The sequence below is a fragment of the Canis lupus genome, chromosome 11 (genome assembly GCF_003254725.2).
Source record: "Canis lupus dingo isolate Sandy chromosome 11, ASM325472v2, whole genome shotgun sequence".
NCBI lineage: Eukaryota > Metazoa > Chordata > Mammalia > Carnivora > Canidae > Canis > Canis lupus.
Genome location: NC_064253.1, coordinates 68,316,438 through 68,334,420, shown reverse-complemented (window position 1 = coordinate 68,334,420; position 17,983 = coordinate 68,316,438). Strand labels below are relative to the sequence as shown.

General features: G+C 51.5%; 1 protein-coding gene and 1 long non-coding RNA gene across 13 annotated transcripts in view; one reads left to right on the top strand and one right to left on the bottom strand.

The window, feature by feature from the left end:
- LOC112650584 (uncharacterized) overlaps positions 1-3,618 on the bottom strand; it is a 106,222-nt gene extending 102,604 nt beyond the window's left edge. For 5 of the 10 annotated variants that reach the window (XR_003130295.3, XR_003130296.3, XR_004803939.2 and 2 more), the window contains exon 1: positions 3,077-3,599. This is a non-coding gene — a long non-coding RNA (uncharacterized LOC112650584). Of the gene's footprint in view, positions 1-3,076 lie in introns of all 10 variants that reach the window. The other 5 variants (XR_003130291.3, XR_003130292.3, XR_003130293.3 and 2 more) reach the window with 5 other exon arrangements.
- On the top strand, positions 3,418-12,713 carry TEX48 (testis expressed 48). Of its 3 annotated transcripts, none has more exons than XM_025433424.3 (5): positions 3,418-3,556; positions 9,068-9,175; positions 9,402-9,524; positions 10,978-11,106; positions 12,404-12,713. In XM_025433424.3, exons 2-5 carry the CDS (start codon positions 9,172-9,174, stop codon positions 12,502-12,504), a joined length of 357 nt encoding a protein of 118 aa, XP_025289209.1. In that variant the 5' UTR covers positions 3,418-3,556; positions 9,068-9,171; the 3' UTR covers positions 12,505-12,713. The 3 variants fall into 3 exon arrangements, with proteins under 3 accessions (XP_025289209.1, XP_025289206.1, XP_025289207.1); XM_025433421.3 differs by having other exon boundaries at positions 3,422-3,556; positions 12,401-12,713; XM_025433422.3 differs by lacking the exon at positions 3,418-3,556 and adding an exon at positions 3,630-3,651 and having other exon boundaries at positions 12,401-12,713.
- The last annotated feature ends 5,270 nt before the right edge of the window (positions 12,714-17,983 follow it).

The window sequence follows — 17,983 nt, the reverse complement described above, 5'->3', positions numbered from 1 at the left end:
TCTCTCTCTCTCTCTCTCTCTCTCTCAAATAAATAAATTTTTTAAAATCTTTACAAAAAAACAACTAAAAATGGATTTATCATACAATCCAGCGATTACATCCTGGGGCATTTATCCCTCAGAAATGAAGAACTTATTTTCACATAGAAAATAATACTTGAGTGTTCATAGTAGCTTTGTTTGTGACAAAGACCAGGAACCATTCAAACATCCCTCAATGCGTGAATTGTTAAACACACATGGATTACGACTCAGTAGTCATGAGGAATGAACTACTAATACACCCTGTACTCGGATGAAACTCAACAAAATTTGGCCCAGTGAGAACAAAAAGAAAAAAAAAAACAAAAACATAAAACAAAAACAAAAACAAAAAAAAACAGCAACCTGAAAAAGATACATGTATACTGTATGTTTCCATTTATGTGACATTCATGAAGTGACATAACTACAGAAATGGAAGATCAGTGGTTTCCAGGGGTTAGTGATGGTGGGGTGGGAGGGTGGGTGTGACAACGGGGGTAATGCACAGGAGCCTTGTGGCGACCGTAGTTAAGTGTCTTGATTGTGGTGCATTCACACGAGCCACACATGTAATGAAATGACACACAGCCACGCACAGCACACATGTACTATGGATTGTAGCAATGTTAATTTCCGGGTTTTGATTCTTTTAAAAAAAAAAAAAGATTTATTTATTCATGAGACACACAGAGAGAGGCAGAGACACAGGCAGAGATACAAGCAGGCTCCCTGCAGGGAACCCGATGGGGGACTCGATCCCTGGACCACGATCACGTCCTCAGCTAAAGACAGATGCTCAACCGCTGAGCTACCCAGGTGTGCCCCTGGGTTTTTATTCTGTTTGTGACGCAAGATGTTAACACTGGGGGAGTCTGGGTGAACGAGGTTCACGGGATCTCTCTGCACATTTTTTACAACATCCTGCAAATGTGCAATTATCTTCCTCTTTTTTTTTAAGATTTTATTTATTTATTCCTGAGAGCCCCAGAGAGAGGAGGCAGAGACATAGGCAGAGGGAGAAGTAGGCTCCCTGCGGGAAGCTCGACGCGGAACTTGATCCCGGGACCAGGATCACGCCCTGAGCCAAAGGCAGGCGCTCAACTGCTGAGCCATGAGCCACCCGGGGATCCCTGTGTAATTATCTTCCAAACAGAAGTATTTAAAAGCCTAAATTTGTCCTCATCCAAAATGTGCTCCTCTTCCTCAATTTTTTCATTTCATATCCACAGATGGGAAAGCCAGACACAGAGGCATCAGCCCATACTCCTCCTTATCCATCCCTGTCATCATCAAACAATAATAATGGTGACGATGGTGACAACGAAAATAATGAAACAATATTTATGGAATACTTCTTCTCTACCCTCCTGCTTACAGCACACATGGCCTCATCATCAACTCCTCACCTCAACTCTGTTACCTTTAAAATGATTTTAAAGGTAAGGAAATGAGGGTTCCAGGGGCTAATAACTATGGCCAAGGTCCCACAGCTTTCATACATATGTAAACGTTCGTGGATGAAATAACCAAGTTCTATTTATATAGATCCAATAGATGTGTTTACAATGGCACATTACATAAAACCCATTAATTCAGATGTACTGCTACCCTCACCCGCTCCCTGAAATAATTCCATTTAAATGCTTCACAGACATCTTTAACATCCCTTCATCTAACACAGGTTTCCCAAGTATATTGTCTCGATTTCTAATTTGAAAATAGTGCTTTTGAGCCCATAGACAATGCTGTCCTTGAAAAAGCTAAAAGGACCCATTTAGACAACATTAAGGATAAATTTAGGTTTTTTAAAAAAACTTTGCTATGTGGTTCTCACACTCAGCTATGTTGTTCAGTGGTTCTCAACACTGAAAGAGAATTAAAATCAGAACGAGCACTGGGTGTTACACTATATGTTGGCAAATCGAACTTCAATTAAAAAAGTGAAAGAAAAAAATGCTCAAAGCAATAAAGTCAAATTCTAACCCCTTAAAAAAGAGAGAGAATTAAAATCATACTGTATTTAAAAGGACAAGGACAGGTCAAAAAAAACATACGGTATTATATAAACCTCAAAGTTGCTAAGACTAGATCTTCATCGTGCACGACGCAAAAAGGACACGATAGTTATGTGGTGTGATAAGGGTGTTTGCTAACGCTCCTGTAGTAATACTGTTGTAACACATTGATGGAGCAAGCCAGCACGTTAGACGCCTCAAACTTACACGATGTTCTAGGGCAACATTTTAATTGGGGAAAACACCTGGGGAGCATTAAAAACTATCAAAGCCCACAGAGTGAGTCTGCTGGCCTGGAGTGGACACGGGGTGTGGCACTCTTTCAAGTTCCTCTCGTGATCCCAAGTGTACCCTTGAGCTGAGAACCACTTGTTTACAGGCATTGCGATCTCCACAGTGTAATTCTGTGGGTCGCAGTCTTGTTCATACACAAGAATCGCCTGGAAAGCTTTGTAAAAATCCTGAAGCCCAGGATCCACTCCCCACTCCCCTCCCAATAAAATAAATAGATAGATAGATAGATAGATAGATAGATAGATAGATAGATAGATAGATAGATAAATACATACATAACTAAATAAAATTTTAAAAATCAAAAAAAAAAAAAAACCTCTAATTTAGTTAGGCCTCAAGGCATTCTTACATTTCAAAACCAACTTAGAGAGACCTCTTCCGCAGCCAGAGTTGAGAACCTGCCACTTACGGGGACCGCTTTGTAAGTGAGGTTCAAAGGACTGTTGAACCCACCGTCAAATTCTTGGGACGGTAAGATCGCATCCCCCTCCCGCCCAAAGCCCTACCCCACTGACCCCGTGGCTGCAAAACTGTGTGGACCGCCCTTGCTTTTTCCTTTTCCTGTATACCAGGTGACCTCTATCAGCATCCAAAGACAGCACTGATGGAGACTGTTTTAACCTAATTCGGCTTCCCCAAATAGCACCTGGTTGTCCTAAATAAAGGACTTGAAAGAGTGTCCCTTCAGGTGAGAGCTTTTGTGAGAACTCGGATATAAAGCAATCCCCCCCCCCTCCTTTTACCTGAAAGACAGACTGGGAAGGTGTCACCTGTTCTTGCACGTGTTGTCAACAGCAACGATGGCGGGAACGCTCACAACACGTAGGCACTGCGCCAAATGTCTTCCACCCACCTGACTTCACTCCATCCTAAAAATACATCTGGGACCAGGGAGCAGCATTATTTCCACTTTGCGGAGTTGAAAGCCCAGACAGAGGTGAAGTTCATGTGCCCAAGGTCAGCACCCGGCAGGGGTCTCCGAGACAGAAGACGGACCCGGGCTGTCGGGCCCACCTCTGGCTGCACTGTCCTCAAGACGCGTCACAGCAGTCACCAGGACTTCTGTCCCGATGCCCGATGGCTGGCTGGGAGGAGGCCACAGCCAGGGCACACAGGGCAGAGCCCCACAGGGACGGTCCCCGCTGCCCCCTCCCCGCAGCCCAGCATTCCCTGGGCCCCTGGCTCTGTGACATCACAGCCCCCGTGTGCCCGGCCAGCTGCAGGTGAGCGAGCCCCTGGCCAGGCCGGCAGAGGACGGTGCTCCCCGGGCCCCACAGGCACAGCGTGCCTGTCCCCCCTGCACAGCTCGCATGCGCAGGTGCAGGGGGTGCCCACCAGCCCCAACTGCCCTGACCCCCCCCCTTCCCCCAGGTCTGGGTCCTGGCCTCCCCACCCGTGCCAGCCGAGCCAGGGGCCCCCAGCTCCAGGAGCCTTCCGGGGTGGCCCTGCTGTGTCCTTCTGTCCCCTCCCGGGGCTTGGGGCCCTGGACACCTGAGGCTCACAGCCCGCCGGGCCCAAGCCCAGGGCCCTTTGCTCTGGCTCCTGCCCCTACCTAGAGGCGGGCCCCGGTAGCGCAGGACACCACGCACCTGCGGCCCAGCCTGGTCAAGGCCACACATCGGCCACATCCCCTTCAGCGTCAGCATTTCCCTTCCCAAGCTTTGGCGATGCAGCAGGCCGGGAGCCCAGCACTTACCACCATTAGCTGATCCTCGCAACCGCCTTCCAGGCTAGATACTATGATCGACAGCCCCATTTTACAGATTAAAAAAAAAAACAAAAAACAAAAAACAGCCTTCAGGAAGTAAAATTCTTCTAAATTCCACAGCTTAATAAGTAGTAGATCTTTATTTTTTCTATTTTTTAAAAGATTTTATTTATTCATGAAAGACACACACAGAGAGAGAGAGAGAGAGAGAGGGAGGGAAGGAGGGAGAGGGAGAGGCAGAGAGAGAAGCAGGCTCTGTGCAGGGAGCCCGATGTAGGATTCGATCCTGGAACCCCAGGATCACGCCCTGGGCCAAAGGCAGGTGCTCAACCACTGAGCCTCCCAGGCTCCCCAGTAGTAGATCTTTAAGAATGATCCCCCCAAAAAATGTGCCTGTGACCCCAGCACTACTTCCCTTGAGATTCTTCTGTTTCTGAAGGGGGCTCCAAAGTTCAAAATTCTTTGCGGCCAGGACTCCAAGGAGAAAGCGTTTCTGCCCCCACCCCACCCCAAACTTTCCCATGAAACTGCTGGCTGGGCTGAAGGTGTGGAATGCTTTGATGCTAGATTCAAACAAATGCACGTGTAAACCCCTGCTGCCCTGCTAACAGGGAACCATCTCCGGGCTATTTGCATCCATGTGAGCCTCTGTAGAGAGAGAGACCTCCGCTCAATGTGTGAAACAAAAATTGAATTTATTTCCCACTCACCAAGGGAGAATCGGGCTTCCATGCCAAAGCCTCTGAACAAAGCTAAGGGCTGATTTACAAGGGGATTCGGGAGGTGCTGAGTTGATGGGAGGTGGCATCTCAGGGGCAGGAGTGCTTGGGAATGGTAGGTCAGCAGCTGCGAAAGGGGACCTACTATTGCCTCTTGCTTTCAGAAGAATGGTCACTAAGGCAAAGTTTCATCAATAGATTAAAAGGATTTGAAACCGGTTCTGGAGATTACCTGTTAAACCGTGGTTACAGAGCCATCGGTCTTAGGAGAGTGGGAACTTCTTTTTCATTCTCGGCCTCTCCCTTTGTGGTCCTCCCTCAACCAAAACTGCAGGAAAGACCCTCCGGGGTTACACAGATGCTCAACCACTGTCGTCCACTTTCCTTGAAGACACAGTTCCTCTTTTCCGCCTACAGCGATCCGGTGTTCAGTTTGAGCATTGGCCGGCCTGATGTCTTTTGGTTTTGTCTTTGAATCATCTGTGGAGCTATACATTGGGCCAATGGCCGCCTAAGATCCTTTGACTTCTCTGGACAGCAGCGCTAAATGAGTGTGAGGCAAACAATATTAATTAAACACACACACACACACACACAATAATAATGAAAAGAGTTTAATTATTAGATTAAATAATTAGGTTTTTTAAAAGAAGGGTCTGGAAGGCACGCCAGAATCATAATCCACAATTTCCTAGGCATGACCAAGAAAATAAATTCCCTATGTCCATTTTGGATAGCCAGGCTGCCTTTTCTTTGGGCCCCTTACATGGGGTATCAATCCAGGGACTCCAAGACGTGCTGGCAAAGGTACATACTCTCTGATTAGCCAAATAAAAATCCAAAGGTATTCTATTATCCATAGTTACTTGAGCTAAGGATTTTCAACCGGTTGGTTGTGCTCCAGAGCATGGGCTGTATTCTTTGCTATGTCAGTCAAGGCGAGAGAAAAGGAGCCCCACGGCTTGTCCAGCTCCTACGGGGGGCCCCTCTGTCCTCAGAAGTCTGGTCCACCTCCTGGTATGGGTAGCCTCAGGAAGGGCTTCACGCTCTCCAATGCCGAGTGAGCTGACACAGTCTGCTGGGGGTGTTGGGCAGCTGTACCATGGGTCTGTACCAGACCCATAGTCTGCTGGGGGTGTTGGGTCCTATACCGGGACTTGGGATAGTCCTGGTTCTAGTTGGCATTGAAGAGGGTGATTTCATGCTAACAAGCAGTACCGTCGTCTGACTATATTTATTCACGATTCCCCTTGAGATTTTAGGGGAAGGAGAGGACTGTGTTGAGGGCTAAGGTCTCCTCAGAGGGGCATCACCGGACCGATCTAGACCACGAGTTCTTCCAAATGGTTTTCTGCTCACAGTAAATACAAGGGTCCTCGTCAACAGGCCCCACCTTCTTTATGGACAGGAGGGTTTTGATCTTGTTTTTATTTTAGGAACCAATTGTTTTCCCCAAGGAGCCACGTGAGGACTCTTTGAAAATGACCAGGAGGTCTAAGCTGGCATTTCCCATGCCGATTTATCTAAGTTCCCTATCTTGGGTCTGAGCCTCCCCCAAAGAGAGAAGGAAAGGTTCCTTTTACTTAAGCTGTTGGGCTGCCCTAGGATTTCTTTGAAAGTGTCCTGAAGTCTATTAAATCTCCTCGTAATTCATCTTTGCTTGCAATTTTGAATCTTTGTCCAATCTTTCCCTTCAGGGAAAGACTTTTGAAATAGTTTTAGGTGGTACGTTTCCTATCTTTCTCCTCAAGCCCACTTTTTTGAATTATGTGTAGGTGGGTTATTTAAATCTTCTGGCCTTTTCCATCCTGCTCCTCTTAAACATTCCTCCCTCCGCATTGAAGGTCAGCCATTAAGTGAATTGATTGGTACAAATGGCAATAAGTGAAAGAATAACAGGACCCCGAATTATACAGCCACTTTCTGTCATTTGGAAATTTGGGATAATTCTAAATATGTGCCCTCAACTCAACTGTCACCCAGGGTTTGAATTCAAGCTCTCTGGACCCACCTCCTGGTACAGGAGTTTCTGGGGGATATGGTGCAAAGTTGATTGTTCTTTTCTACAGAAATGAAGGGAGTTTATTTAGGCAGTCACGGGAAGGAATAGAAAGAGTGAAGTGGGTGGTAACGATAAAGCTGGGTGGAGAGAGAAAAAGAGATGTAAAGAAAGTAGGTTTCAGAAGGTTTGAGTAGGAGTACGGTTTTTTTTTTTCTTTCTTTCTTTCTTTCTGAGATCAGAACATACCAATCAAAGAAGCTCTCTCTACTGAATGTTTGGTGTTTTTGTCTTCTTTTTCAAGAGCCCCTCTTCAATCTCTTATTTTAGACATTAAAGGTTTGCCATAGTGCCCGTAATTCCAAGTCATCTGGTGAAATTCTTTCATTTATTAATATAAGCACACACATGAAAGTGCATGTGAATATATATGTGAAGCAGAAGTTTGTTTTCCAGGAAGAGGCAGCAACTTTAATGTAGATGAAACCACGACAAGCAGGAGAGAACACTCCACAGGTGACCACAGTTAACGCGTGGTGTCTTGAATTCCCGGGCCTAAGAGAGCCTAAGCGAGGCCACTGATCAATAACCTGGAAATCACTTATTCCAGAACATAGGCTGAGTCAAGTGACCTTTCATTAAGTTAACAAGACAATACATGTGCTCATGAGGGTCCGGACGGACCCAAGGCAGAATTTTAGCAATTACCTTTATACACAGTGATCATCGGCTATCAGACCCCCAACCATTAGTCCTCGGGGCTGACCTATGGTGAGGGCTTCTCAAGACCTGTGCTTCCACTCCTTCCTCAGGAAACACTTCCTTCCACATTCAGCATACGTGAGGCGATCCAGCACAAAGCCAAATCCCATGAGGCCAGAATCTACATGAAGGAAATTGAAACTAAAGCGAGCAGCAGAATAAGCATATTAACGGCAGGCCTATTTGCTAAATGGGGCGTCTCCAAAACAAAAGACCTAGTCGCCTTATACAAATTTCTAGCTGCTTATAAATCCTAAGGAGATACAACAAATTCACTGAAGAGAGCTCAAGGAAATGCATCAGAGCTCAAATCATGTTGAAAAACTCACTTGGCGACAAATCCAAAAGACTGTTGGAGGTGGGGGCTAACCGAACCCAGGGAGGACCCCTTTGATCCAAGGATGCTGCAAGATGGGGACATTGGTACACGTCGAGGCTGCTGGCTGTATCTAAGCACAATATAGAAGTCGTGCTACATCAAACAGCGTTATGTGCCGGAAGTTAAAGATCTTGTATTAATTTAAGAAGTCAAGGGTAAGGGCGCCTGGGAGGCTCAGTCGGTGAACCTCTACCTTCGGCTCAGGGTGTGATCCCGGGGTCCTAGGATCGAGTCTTACCATCGGGCTTCCCTGCAGGGAGCCTACTTCTCCCTCTGCCTGTGTCTCTCCCTCTCTCAGTCTGTCTCTCATGAATAAATAAATAGAATCTTAAAAAAAAAAAAAAAAGTCAAGAGTAAAAGAAACAGAGAGACCAGTTAGGAGACTATTCTAATTCAGGCAAGAGATAAGGGTGGCTCAGACCAGGGGATAGTAGTTGAGAAACTGAGAAGCAAGTGGCCATGAGTGAGGCAGCTCACATGGTGAATTGGGTCTTGTGAGGGGCCTCAGCCCATACATGATAAGAATTTCCTAAAAGGGGGTCTTGCCACGGAAAAGGGAGTGAGAACAGGAAGTGCCCAGGGACAAAGGAGTTTGGGACTAAAACAAGGTTTTCTAATTCTGGACCATCAGATCTAGAAAGGTCCTTGAAGATACCGTGTAGCCTAACTTCCTCTTGTGATTGATGAGGCTCCAGGGACACAGAGCTACACATGGACTTAGCCACAGCCAGTCAGCAAGTTGATGGCAGCACTAGGCCCTACACCTGCAAGCCTGTGCTTCACGGCCGCGCCCCCCAGGACCTGGACCAGCCGGGATATTTGGAAGCCAGCAAGCCACATGAAGGGATGGGAAAGGGAATGGAATGGCCATTTACTGGGCATGTACTGTGTGCCAAGCACCACGGGGGTGACTTTTAACCCTTTACTTCTGGAAGGAGGCACTGCATTCCCATTTTCCCCACCAAAAAAGCGAGGTTCAAGAAAGTTAAGGAATCTACCCAAGAATGTGCACCTAGAAATGGGCCAGAACATGGATGGACTTGACTATGGAGCATGTCCTTATGTATTTCTATACAAGCCAGGAATCTGCGGTAGGGGGAGCCCAGCTGGACTGGGAGAACAGGTAAAGGACCAGCATTTTTCACCCACAATCTTATGATTATTTAGGAAACAGTCCTGCCCAGGGAATTGGGCTCCAAATCAAGATCAGCTGATTCAGCACAGCGCCCTTACCGGCAAAGCTGGCAGAGTAAAGGCTTCAACTCCTCTCCATGGGTAAGAAAATACTATTTAGAATGGGAAAAATAGTTTTAAGAGAGGGTAACCTAGACACAAGGGCCTGGGCCTGCAGCCATGGGAAGCTATGCAAGATTTGGGAACAGGGAAGGCTATTATCCCTTGGGAGAGGTTGACCCAGTTCAGCCCATCATGGAGAACTTCCAATGGGCGTCTAGAGGCCAGGTCCCAGAGACCATGGCCCCCATTCCTTTACCTCTTACAGCAGCCCACCAAAACCTGGCCTTGAAGATTTTCAGCTTATGCTGCAGAGACTGTGAGGAGCCCCACTCCATGGATGACTCCAAGGTCCCCAGTCAAAGCCAAGAGCCTCAGCCATCGACCTGCAGTAGGTACCAGACAGGAACATCCCGCCTGGCCTCTCTAGACCTCATGGTGTTCGTCCGCCTTCCACTGAGATACCCTCAGATTTCCTTCAGCTTTTTTTTTTTTTTAATTTTATTTATTTATTTATGATAGTCACACAGAGAGAGAGAGAGAGAGGCAGAGACACAGGCAGAGGGAGAAGCAGGCTCCATGCACTGGGAGCCCGACGTGGGATTCGATCCCGGGTCTCCAGGATCGCGCCCTGGGCCAAAGGCAGGCGCTAAACCGCTGCACCACCCAGGGATCCCTTCCTTCAGTTTTTGAATGATGATTCGAACCTAAAATATGAGATGGGGGCTTCCTAACCCAAACCAATAAACAAAAGGCAGGGAGGCCAGGGAGGCGGCCAGCACAGGTTCAACAGCAGGAGAAAAATTCTCCTGGCACGTTTTGCCAGAAATCCAGAGAGGGTCTGAAACCACACCCCCCCCCCCCCGAAAATAACTGCACAATAGAAACCGAGAATCTGAAAAACACCCATCCCTTTTTCCAAGATAATAACAATGATAGTGACTGAGCCCCTATTACATGCAAGGCACTGTCCAAGCACTAGGGACCCGGCTGCGATCAGGTAAGTCCCCCACTGTTTCAGGGCTGACACCGGGCAGCAGCGGTATTATCTGATCCCTACAATGATTCTGAGAAGGGGACATGATGACCCAAAATGGGTGTGTCATTTCGCATCTCTGAAAACAGACACGGGAGGGGAGCAATTTGCCGCAGTTAGGCATCTGGTAAAGGACAGAGCTCTGTGTTACAGGACACAGCTCAGTCGGTTGCTATACTTTTAAGAATTTAGAGGTCTTTACATAAAAACAAAGCCTTATGTACAATGTTCACCATAACAGTGTTTATGTAGCAGAAACACCCTAGACTCCCGACAAGAGTATTAAGTGACTCTTGAATTCTCTGCAAAATAGAATGTTATACAACCGTGGGTTCTTAAAAATTCAGCGACCCGAGAGAAACATTTCTGACATCACGTATGTGAAAAACATGAAATGCATACACGACATGTGGGATACGATGGGCCACGTAAAAAAATGCGTAAGGGACGACGAGAACTGTGATCACATCTGAAGGGATGGGCGTTTGGGGCATTTCTGTGTCTACTTCACATTCTTCAGTGTCCCCTAGTTTTTCCGTAACAGATACTCATTCACATTTGTAAATGGGAGAAAAAGGTTAAACTTTATGTTTTTTGAAAGAACATACATATTTTGAACCTAGCATGTGCTTAGGAGGCAGAGCGTTCAGAGGACTGGAGGAGGGAGATCCACGTGGTCCCTACCCTGTAATAACCACCTCTGGCCCACGTGCACCCCGACAAGGTGGGCGACACCCCTTCACTCCCGCCACCTCTCCTGAGCCTCCCCCCCGCCCCGCCCCCGATGGTGTGGAATTATCACCGCCAGGCTTACAGAAGGAAGAGCTGGCCAGCAAGAATCCCAAGCGTGCTAACGAAGCCTCCCGCTTGCCTTTGGGACAACCCCTGATGGGTCCAGAAAAGAGAGCCTCCTCCACCAGCAATAATGAGCATGAGGGTGAGTCCCAGACTGGGATCCTAGCACCAACCAGGAACCCCCCCACCGTCCAGATGACCAAATCACTTTGATATCTGAGCTAAGTGGGGTGGCAGGGGAGACGGGACCACTCCCTCCAGGAAGCCACAGTCATATTCTAGAACACACTGGAGTGATTCCTGGAGTCTGACACCTGCCTGCACGACCTCTCGAGCTGGGAATCACTTGAGGAGCAGCAGACCTCACACATGGAGCACACATCCACGCCCCTAAGCCCCGGGGGCCTTGTCTCACGTGTGTTTTGGGTGTGGCTGTTGCTCTCGTGTCTGATTTGGCCGCTAGAGGGTAAGTCCCGGGAGGACAAACCCAGCCAGGTAGGTGGCAAGTAAACAAGGCCAGAAAATGCTTGTGGACTGGAGTGTAGTTCAGCTGGGGGTGAAACACTTCAGGGGCAATAGGAGCAGGATAGAAGCCCAGTCCGGGAGGAACAAATGACTCCTCCGCTCAACTCCCAAACACCCTGGGCCGCCGGCTGCTGAGAGCTAAGGGCCAGCGCGGCCCAGACATTTCAGAATTCTCAAAACAGCCACAGCCTCCTGGCAAGCAGAACCTCACACAAAGTCCAATTGCAATAAGAGACGAAAGGGGTCCCGCTGCCCCTGAATCCAGGGCAGGGCCTGGTTGCCCCACGAGCACCGTCACTCCCTCCCGTGTGTGGCTCCGTGCATCCCAGTTCAAAATCCCACCTCCCGTTGCATAGAGAAGACTGAGGTCCACAGGGGGAAGGGACCTTCCAAAAGCCCACTGGCAAGGGGTAGCGTTAGAACAGGACGGGCCCCATTCTCTCACTTTCCAGGCCTCTGCTCTTTGCAAGTCCCCTCATCATCACTCAACGTGCCAATGCAGTACAAACACGGAAACTCTCTCTTTTTTTTTTTTAAGATTTTATTTATTTATTCATTCATGAGAGATACAGAGAGAGAGAGAGAGAGAGAGAGAGAGGCAGAGACACAGGCAGAGGGGGCAGAGGGAGAAGCAGGGAGCCCGACGTGGGACTCGATCCCGGGTCTCCAGGATCGCGCCCTGGGCCGAAGGCAGCACTAAGCCGCTGAGCCACCTGGGCTGCCCCAAACATGGAACCTCTTGACGTGTCCCTGTCACACAGGACCCCCGAGTCCCAGCCCGGGGTCCACGTGGCTCGCCCAGTGTTCCAGAATCTGACCATGATTGGGGATGGAGGTGACCAGGGTGCTCTGTCCACACCAAGGGCCAAGGTTCCACCCAGCGCCATAATTCCTTCCTTCCTTCCTTCTAGAAGGGAATACACATGTTTCCCCGAGAGATTTTTACAAGAGAAACCCAACCCGCTACTCCCAGGATCGCTGGCCATTCCAGCCGTGCCACACCGGGAGACCCTGAGCGTTCTAGTCCGCTGCTACCAGGCAGGCCTCCGGGGCTGCACGCTGCCAGCAAGGCTCCGGGAGGAAGGGGGCAGCGAGCAGGGGCCATGAAGACAGATTCGGAAACTCCCCCCGAGGAGGAGAAGACGTCTGAGCCACCTCTGTGCCACCAGCACCACTGTCGGGGGCAGGGAGGGGGGGCTCCCTCCAAATAAAGCACTTGGTACAGCACAGGCTGTGTCTCCTCTTTCCCCGCCTCCTTGCCAGGAAGTAGCTCTTCCAAAGCCTTATTGGCTTGTCTTCCTTACTGTTTTTTTTTCTTTTTCTCCTGTTTTTAAGCACATGGTCACGCCTAGCTCTCCGAAAACAAAAAATCTAAGCCTTGCGGACACCTTCTTCTCGTCTTGAAACCATCTTGGACTTACTGAAAAGTTGCAATAGATGCAAAGAACCCCTGTTGACGCTTCACCCAGACTCACGATTGTTTGCATCTCCCCCCACCTGCTCCCTCCTGCCTCGTCTCTGTGTCCCCCGGTCAGTTCCTTCCGACAGACCTCCTTCCCCCGACCAGGTCGGTGTGCGCGCCCTGAGAACAAGCATATTCTCTTAGAGAAGAACTCCAGGACAGTTCTCAAAAAAAAAAAAAAAAAAAAAATCCGACACTGAGATGCTGGTGTCACCAAGGGTCCCCCAAATGTCTTCCAGCTGCTTTGCCACCCGATGCAGGGTCGAACCCAACATCATGAGTCACGGGCATTGCCGTGTCCCCGCCACGTGTCCTCACCAGCAACAGTTCGGTCTTTATCTTCGGGAGCTCTCCGTTTCTGAGGGACACAGGCACAACCATCTTATGAGGTGCCCCCCCCCCATTTGCGTTCATTTTAGGACTCTGGTTTCCCGTGTTTGGCGGGAAGACCACAGCAGCGACGCTGTCCCCCCAGCGCATCCTGTCGGGGGACACACGGCATAGGGAGGTCCTGCCGTGGGTGACATGAACTAGGTCACCTGCCGAAGACGCCTTCACCGCCAGGCTCCCCTCCGCAGGTTACGATCTCACCCCTTGGAAGGAATGAGGCGTTGGGTGGAGAGACGCCGTGGATTGCTGTGGTCGTCAAGCTCCCACCCCCCGGTTTAAGGGCCCACAAGGCCCGGGAGCAGCACAGCCTGTACTGATCTAAGGAGGTGGGACACGCGGGACGGGGAACCACCCCTAGTGGGCGCGGGGGAGGCCACGGCCCGGGCACACAGGGCAGAGCCCCACAGGGACGGTCCCCGCTGCCCCCTCCCCGCAGCCCAGCATTCCCTGGGCCCCTGGCTCTGTGACATCACAGCCCCCGTGTGCCCGGCCAGCTGCAGGTGAGCGAGCCCCCGGCCAGGCCGGCAGAGGACGGAGCTCCCCGGCCCCGCAGGCACAGCGTGCCCGTCCCCCCTGCACAGCCTGCATGCCCAGGTGCAGGGGGTGCCCGCCAGCCCCGACTGCCCTGACCCCCCTTACCCCCCGGGTCTGGGCCCCGGCCTCCCCGCCCGTGCCAGCCGAGCCGGGGGCCCCCAGCTCCAGGAGCCTTCCGGGGTGGCCCCGCTGGGTCCTTCTGTCCCCTCCCGGGGCTTGGGGCCCTGGACACCTGAGGCTCACAGCCCGCGGGGCCCAAGCCCAGGGCCCTTTGCTCTGGCTCCTGCCCCCACCTAGAGGCGGGCCCCGGTAGCGCAGGACACCACGCACCTGCGGCCCCTCCCGCGGCCCCCAGGGCACCCTCGGTCGTCCTTTACGCCCCCCACTCGCCACATTCCGGGGTGTGCTTTACCATCCCCGTTTCACAGACAGGAAAGGGGGCTTCAAGGGGGCCAAAGGGCGCTCCACGACACAGCAGGGTGCGGCAAGAAGCACATCCCCAGTTATCTAAGTAATAAGAAGCCCGCTCTCGGGCGCTTGGGGGCTCAGTCATTAAGCTTCTGCCGTCGTCTCAGGTCCTGAACCTGGGGGTCCTGGGATCGAGACCCGCGTCAGGCCCCCTGCTCAGCGGGGAGTCTGCTTCTCCCTCTCCCTGCTCTTGTGCGCCCGATCTCTCTCTCAAATAAATAAAATCTTTAAAAACAGATATGCTCTTAACTACCACGCGGCTCAGCCAAGCTTCAGGGGAGCCTTTCCCTTTAAAAGCCACCTGCCAGCCACTCTCCAATGAGGTGCTTCTGAACATCTCTCGGTCCCTGGAAGGGCCTGGAGGGTGAGGCTTTGGGCAGCAGAGGCTGGGACACCAGACAAAACTACGCTGAACTCCCAGCTGCCCCTTTGGGCTGTGAGCCCCGGGAGTCACCTATCTGGGGCTCGGTTCCACCATCTGAAAAGTTACATGAGCTCAGAGATGTCAAAGGACCTGCCCAAGAAGCCCAGTGAAAGGCCAGCGTCCTTGACACCGTGGCTGTCTCTCCCGCCCTGTTAACTTCCAAGACTGAAGTCATCGGGGGCACTGAGGTAAGTACAGAATCGGGATGTTTCTACCCGTTTCTAAGAGCAGGAAGTACAACATCTGTTAGTGGAAGGGAGAGCAGGGAAAATATTGTGTATATCGTGCACCAGTCAGAGAGGGCTGCTGGGTTTACTGACACCTGCTCTCTGCAAAGCCCTGCGCTCAGCGCTGGGGACAAAGGCGAACTGGGCGCATCCCTGCCTCTTAGGGAGCAGGAATCTTGCTCATGCTCACTGCCACACCCCTCAGCTAGTGCCGGGCACCAGTGGTCCTCAATGAGCACATGCGGGACGAATTCCTAATATCACAGCTTGGAGTCTAGACTCCAATATCACAGGCAACTACACAGGCAGTGAAAATACTATCCACTCAACAAATATGTATTGAGCACCTGCTATGGGGCTATGCGAAGACAGGCAATGGCCATGACCCAGTGAAGTCCGGGGGTCTGGGAGCACAAGACAGGCCCCTAACTCCTCCCCAGGTGTAAGAGATGGCTTTCGGGAGGGAGCAGCCCCAGAGCGGAGTCTCCAGCGTGAGGGGTGGGGAGTGAGGACACAGAGGAAGGGGACAGCTTGTGCCAAGGCATGGTGGTGACACAGTGAGAGCAAGTCTGGGGGATGGCCAGCAGCTCCTACAGCCGGAGGGCAATGGGTGAGGCTGGGAGGGAAGGAGCTGGCAGAATGGGCAGGGCCAGACCACCAAGTAGTGTCAAGCACTGAGGGTTTGAGGAAGAGGATGATGATGGGATTGGCTCCAGAGGCAGACCAGCCTGCAGGTGAGCCAGGGGTCAGCGGGGAAGCTGTGGTCGCGGCAGGCGCGGAGGGTGCAGGCAATGGAGAGGATATCCATGAGGCAGGATCACAATGCCTTGATGGATGACTGAATGCAGAAGGAAGGGGAGGCAGGGCCCGGGGGAGGAGGGTCCTCTTCTCTGACTCCATACACAAAGGGAATAGTGGGACCTGATCCCAAAATAGGGGACATGGGCTGAAAAGAAATAGTTTGGGGTTGATGAGGGTGGGGAAGGGAGAGGGCCCCACCAGCAGGTGGCCAAAAGCAAACCTGTTGGTTGGTTGTCCTTAGAGCCATCAGCTCGACACTATGGCACACGGACACTCCGAGCAGAGGGGTGACTGACGTGACTTCCATTCCAGGAGGATTCCGCTGCGTGGACACCAATGAAGACGAGGGGGGAAGAAGCAGGGAGGCCAGTGAGGAGGCCACTGCAATGACCCAGGTGAGACCTGGTGGTGCCCAGGAGAGGTGGGGAGCCAGTGCCCAAGGGGGAGGCTTGGACTGAACCCAGCGTGTGGCGAGTGAATACAGCCACCATGATGGAAATTCCCAGAGTGGGGCTTTGGCCACAGGGGAAGGGAAATGAGAACAGGAGAGGGCCAGACCCCACATGGCTTCCACTTCAGCCAGTGAACCAGGCCCAGAAGAAAAGAGAAAGAGGTTTGGGAATATGACAAGGACGTACAACCTTGGGTCATCAGAGCTTGAAGTATCGTTGGAGAAATGGTGCAGCCCAACCACTGCCCGTAAGATGGGAGCCCGGGCCCAGAGACGGGCACGGAGGAGCCCAAAGCCGCACAGCAAATTAGTGGCAGAGCCAGGATGTGAATCAGCAAGGTTGAGCTGGGTCAGCAGCAAATCTACTGATTCAACAACACACCCCTGCAGGTAAAGACGAGCAGAGCAGAGGCTCCAAGTCCTTTTCAAAGGCAAGAGGACTCTGGACAGACGAGGAAGGACTGGTCAGAAGTAGGTCCACACAGGTGGGCCTGGACGTGCTGGCCACAGGGAGCGCAGGCGCTTTGGGAGGGGAGGGGGTATGACGCCTTGGGAGAGGCTGGCCCAGTGTGACCTAGCGCTGAAACAACAATGGGCTTCTGGGGTTGGGGCTGCAGAGCCCCGGGGCCCTTTCCTCTTACCCAGCCCACCAACACATGGCGTCCAAGTTCTTCTGTTGCTGCTGCCACGCCAGCAAGGGGAGCTCTACCGCTTTTGGCTCTCGCCCTCCAAGCACACCCCAGCAGCATCAGCCACGGGCCCTCAGTAGGTGGTGCGGTGGGGGTGCGGCAGGTGCAAGAACACCGGCCGGAGTTACCTCTCTGGGCTTCCGTCTCCCCAGCCACTCCCTGCTGGGACACATCAGACTTCTTTGAGCCCTTTGGGGACACGGGACTAGTTACCCACGCCCGTAACAGTGTAGCCTGATGACTATTTATCAGATATGAGATATTAGGTAAAATCACTGGCGTTTAGTCCGACAGACCAGTCATATTCTGCTTCAGCCACGTCCGGAGCTTGAGCACGCCGCCGAACCTCTCTCTCTGAGCTTCGGCATCCTTCATTACAGACCGGGGATAATGGGAGCACACTGCGTACCCGACAGGTTGTGGGGAGGATGAGATGAGGCAACACCTATACGTGCCTAGAACTTGGGCCCACACAGAGAGGGCACCCAGCAGAGGTTGGCAGTGTACGTGTTCTGGTCAGGACCAGCGAGGCCATGCTGGTGTAACAAGTAAACTTCAAAATCTCGTTTGCGGAACCCAGTTTGGGGTTATTTTTAGCTCAGGCGAGCAGCATTGTTTTTAAAGCCATCAGTAACTCGAGCAGTCCCCGCGTGGCACCGGCCCGAGACGGTCTATCCAGGCATAATCCACAGCCTTCCCCAAGGCTCAACGTTTTCCTTCACTCTTTCAGACCTGAACATGGATCCTCGCAGAAACGGTTTGAAAAGGAGATACCCACGGTACGTCACCAATAACTGGGTGCTGAGAGTGTGCACTCTTGGGAGACCCTGAGCGTTCTAGCCCGCAGTCCCCACGCTGGGCGGCTGCCCACGAGTCTCCTCCGGGAGGAAGAGGGCGGTGAGCAGGAGCTATGAAGATGAATTCAGAAACTCCCCTGGAGGAGAAGACATCTGAGCCACCCCTGTGCCACCAGCAAGAGTCACCCCAGCCACTGCGGGAGGAGCGGGCTCTAATTAAAGCCCTTGGTTGCATCACAGGGCTGTGTCCT

Coding starts and splice junctions, on each gene's coding strand:
- TEX48 (XM_025433421.3), top strand. Junction 9,525..10,977: donor GCCTCAGCCATCGACCTGCA/GTAGGTACCAGA, acceptor TATCACCGCCAG/GCTTACAGAAGGAAGAGCTG. Junction 11,107..12,400: donor CAGCAATAATGAGCATGAGG/GTGAGTCCCAGA, acceptor CCTTCCTTCTAG/AAGGGAATACACATGTTTCC.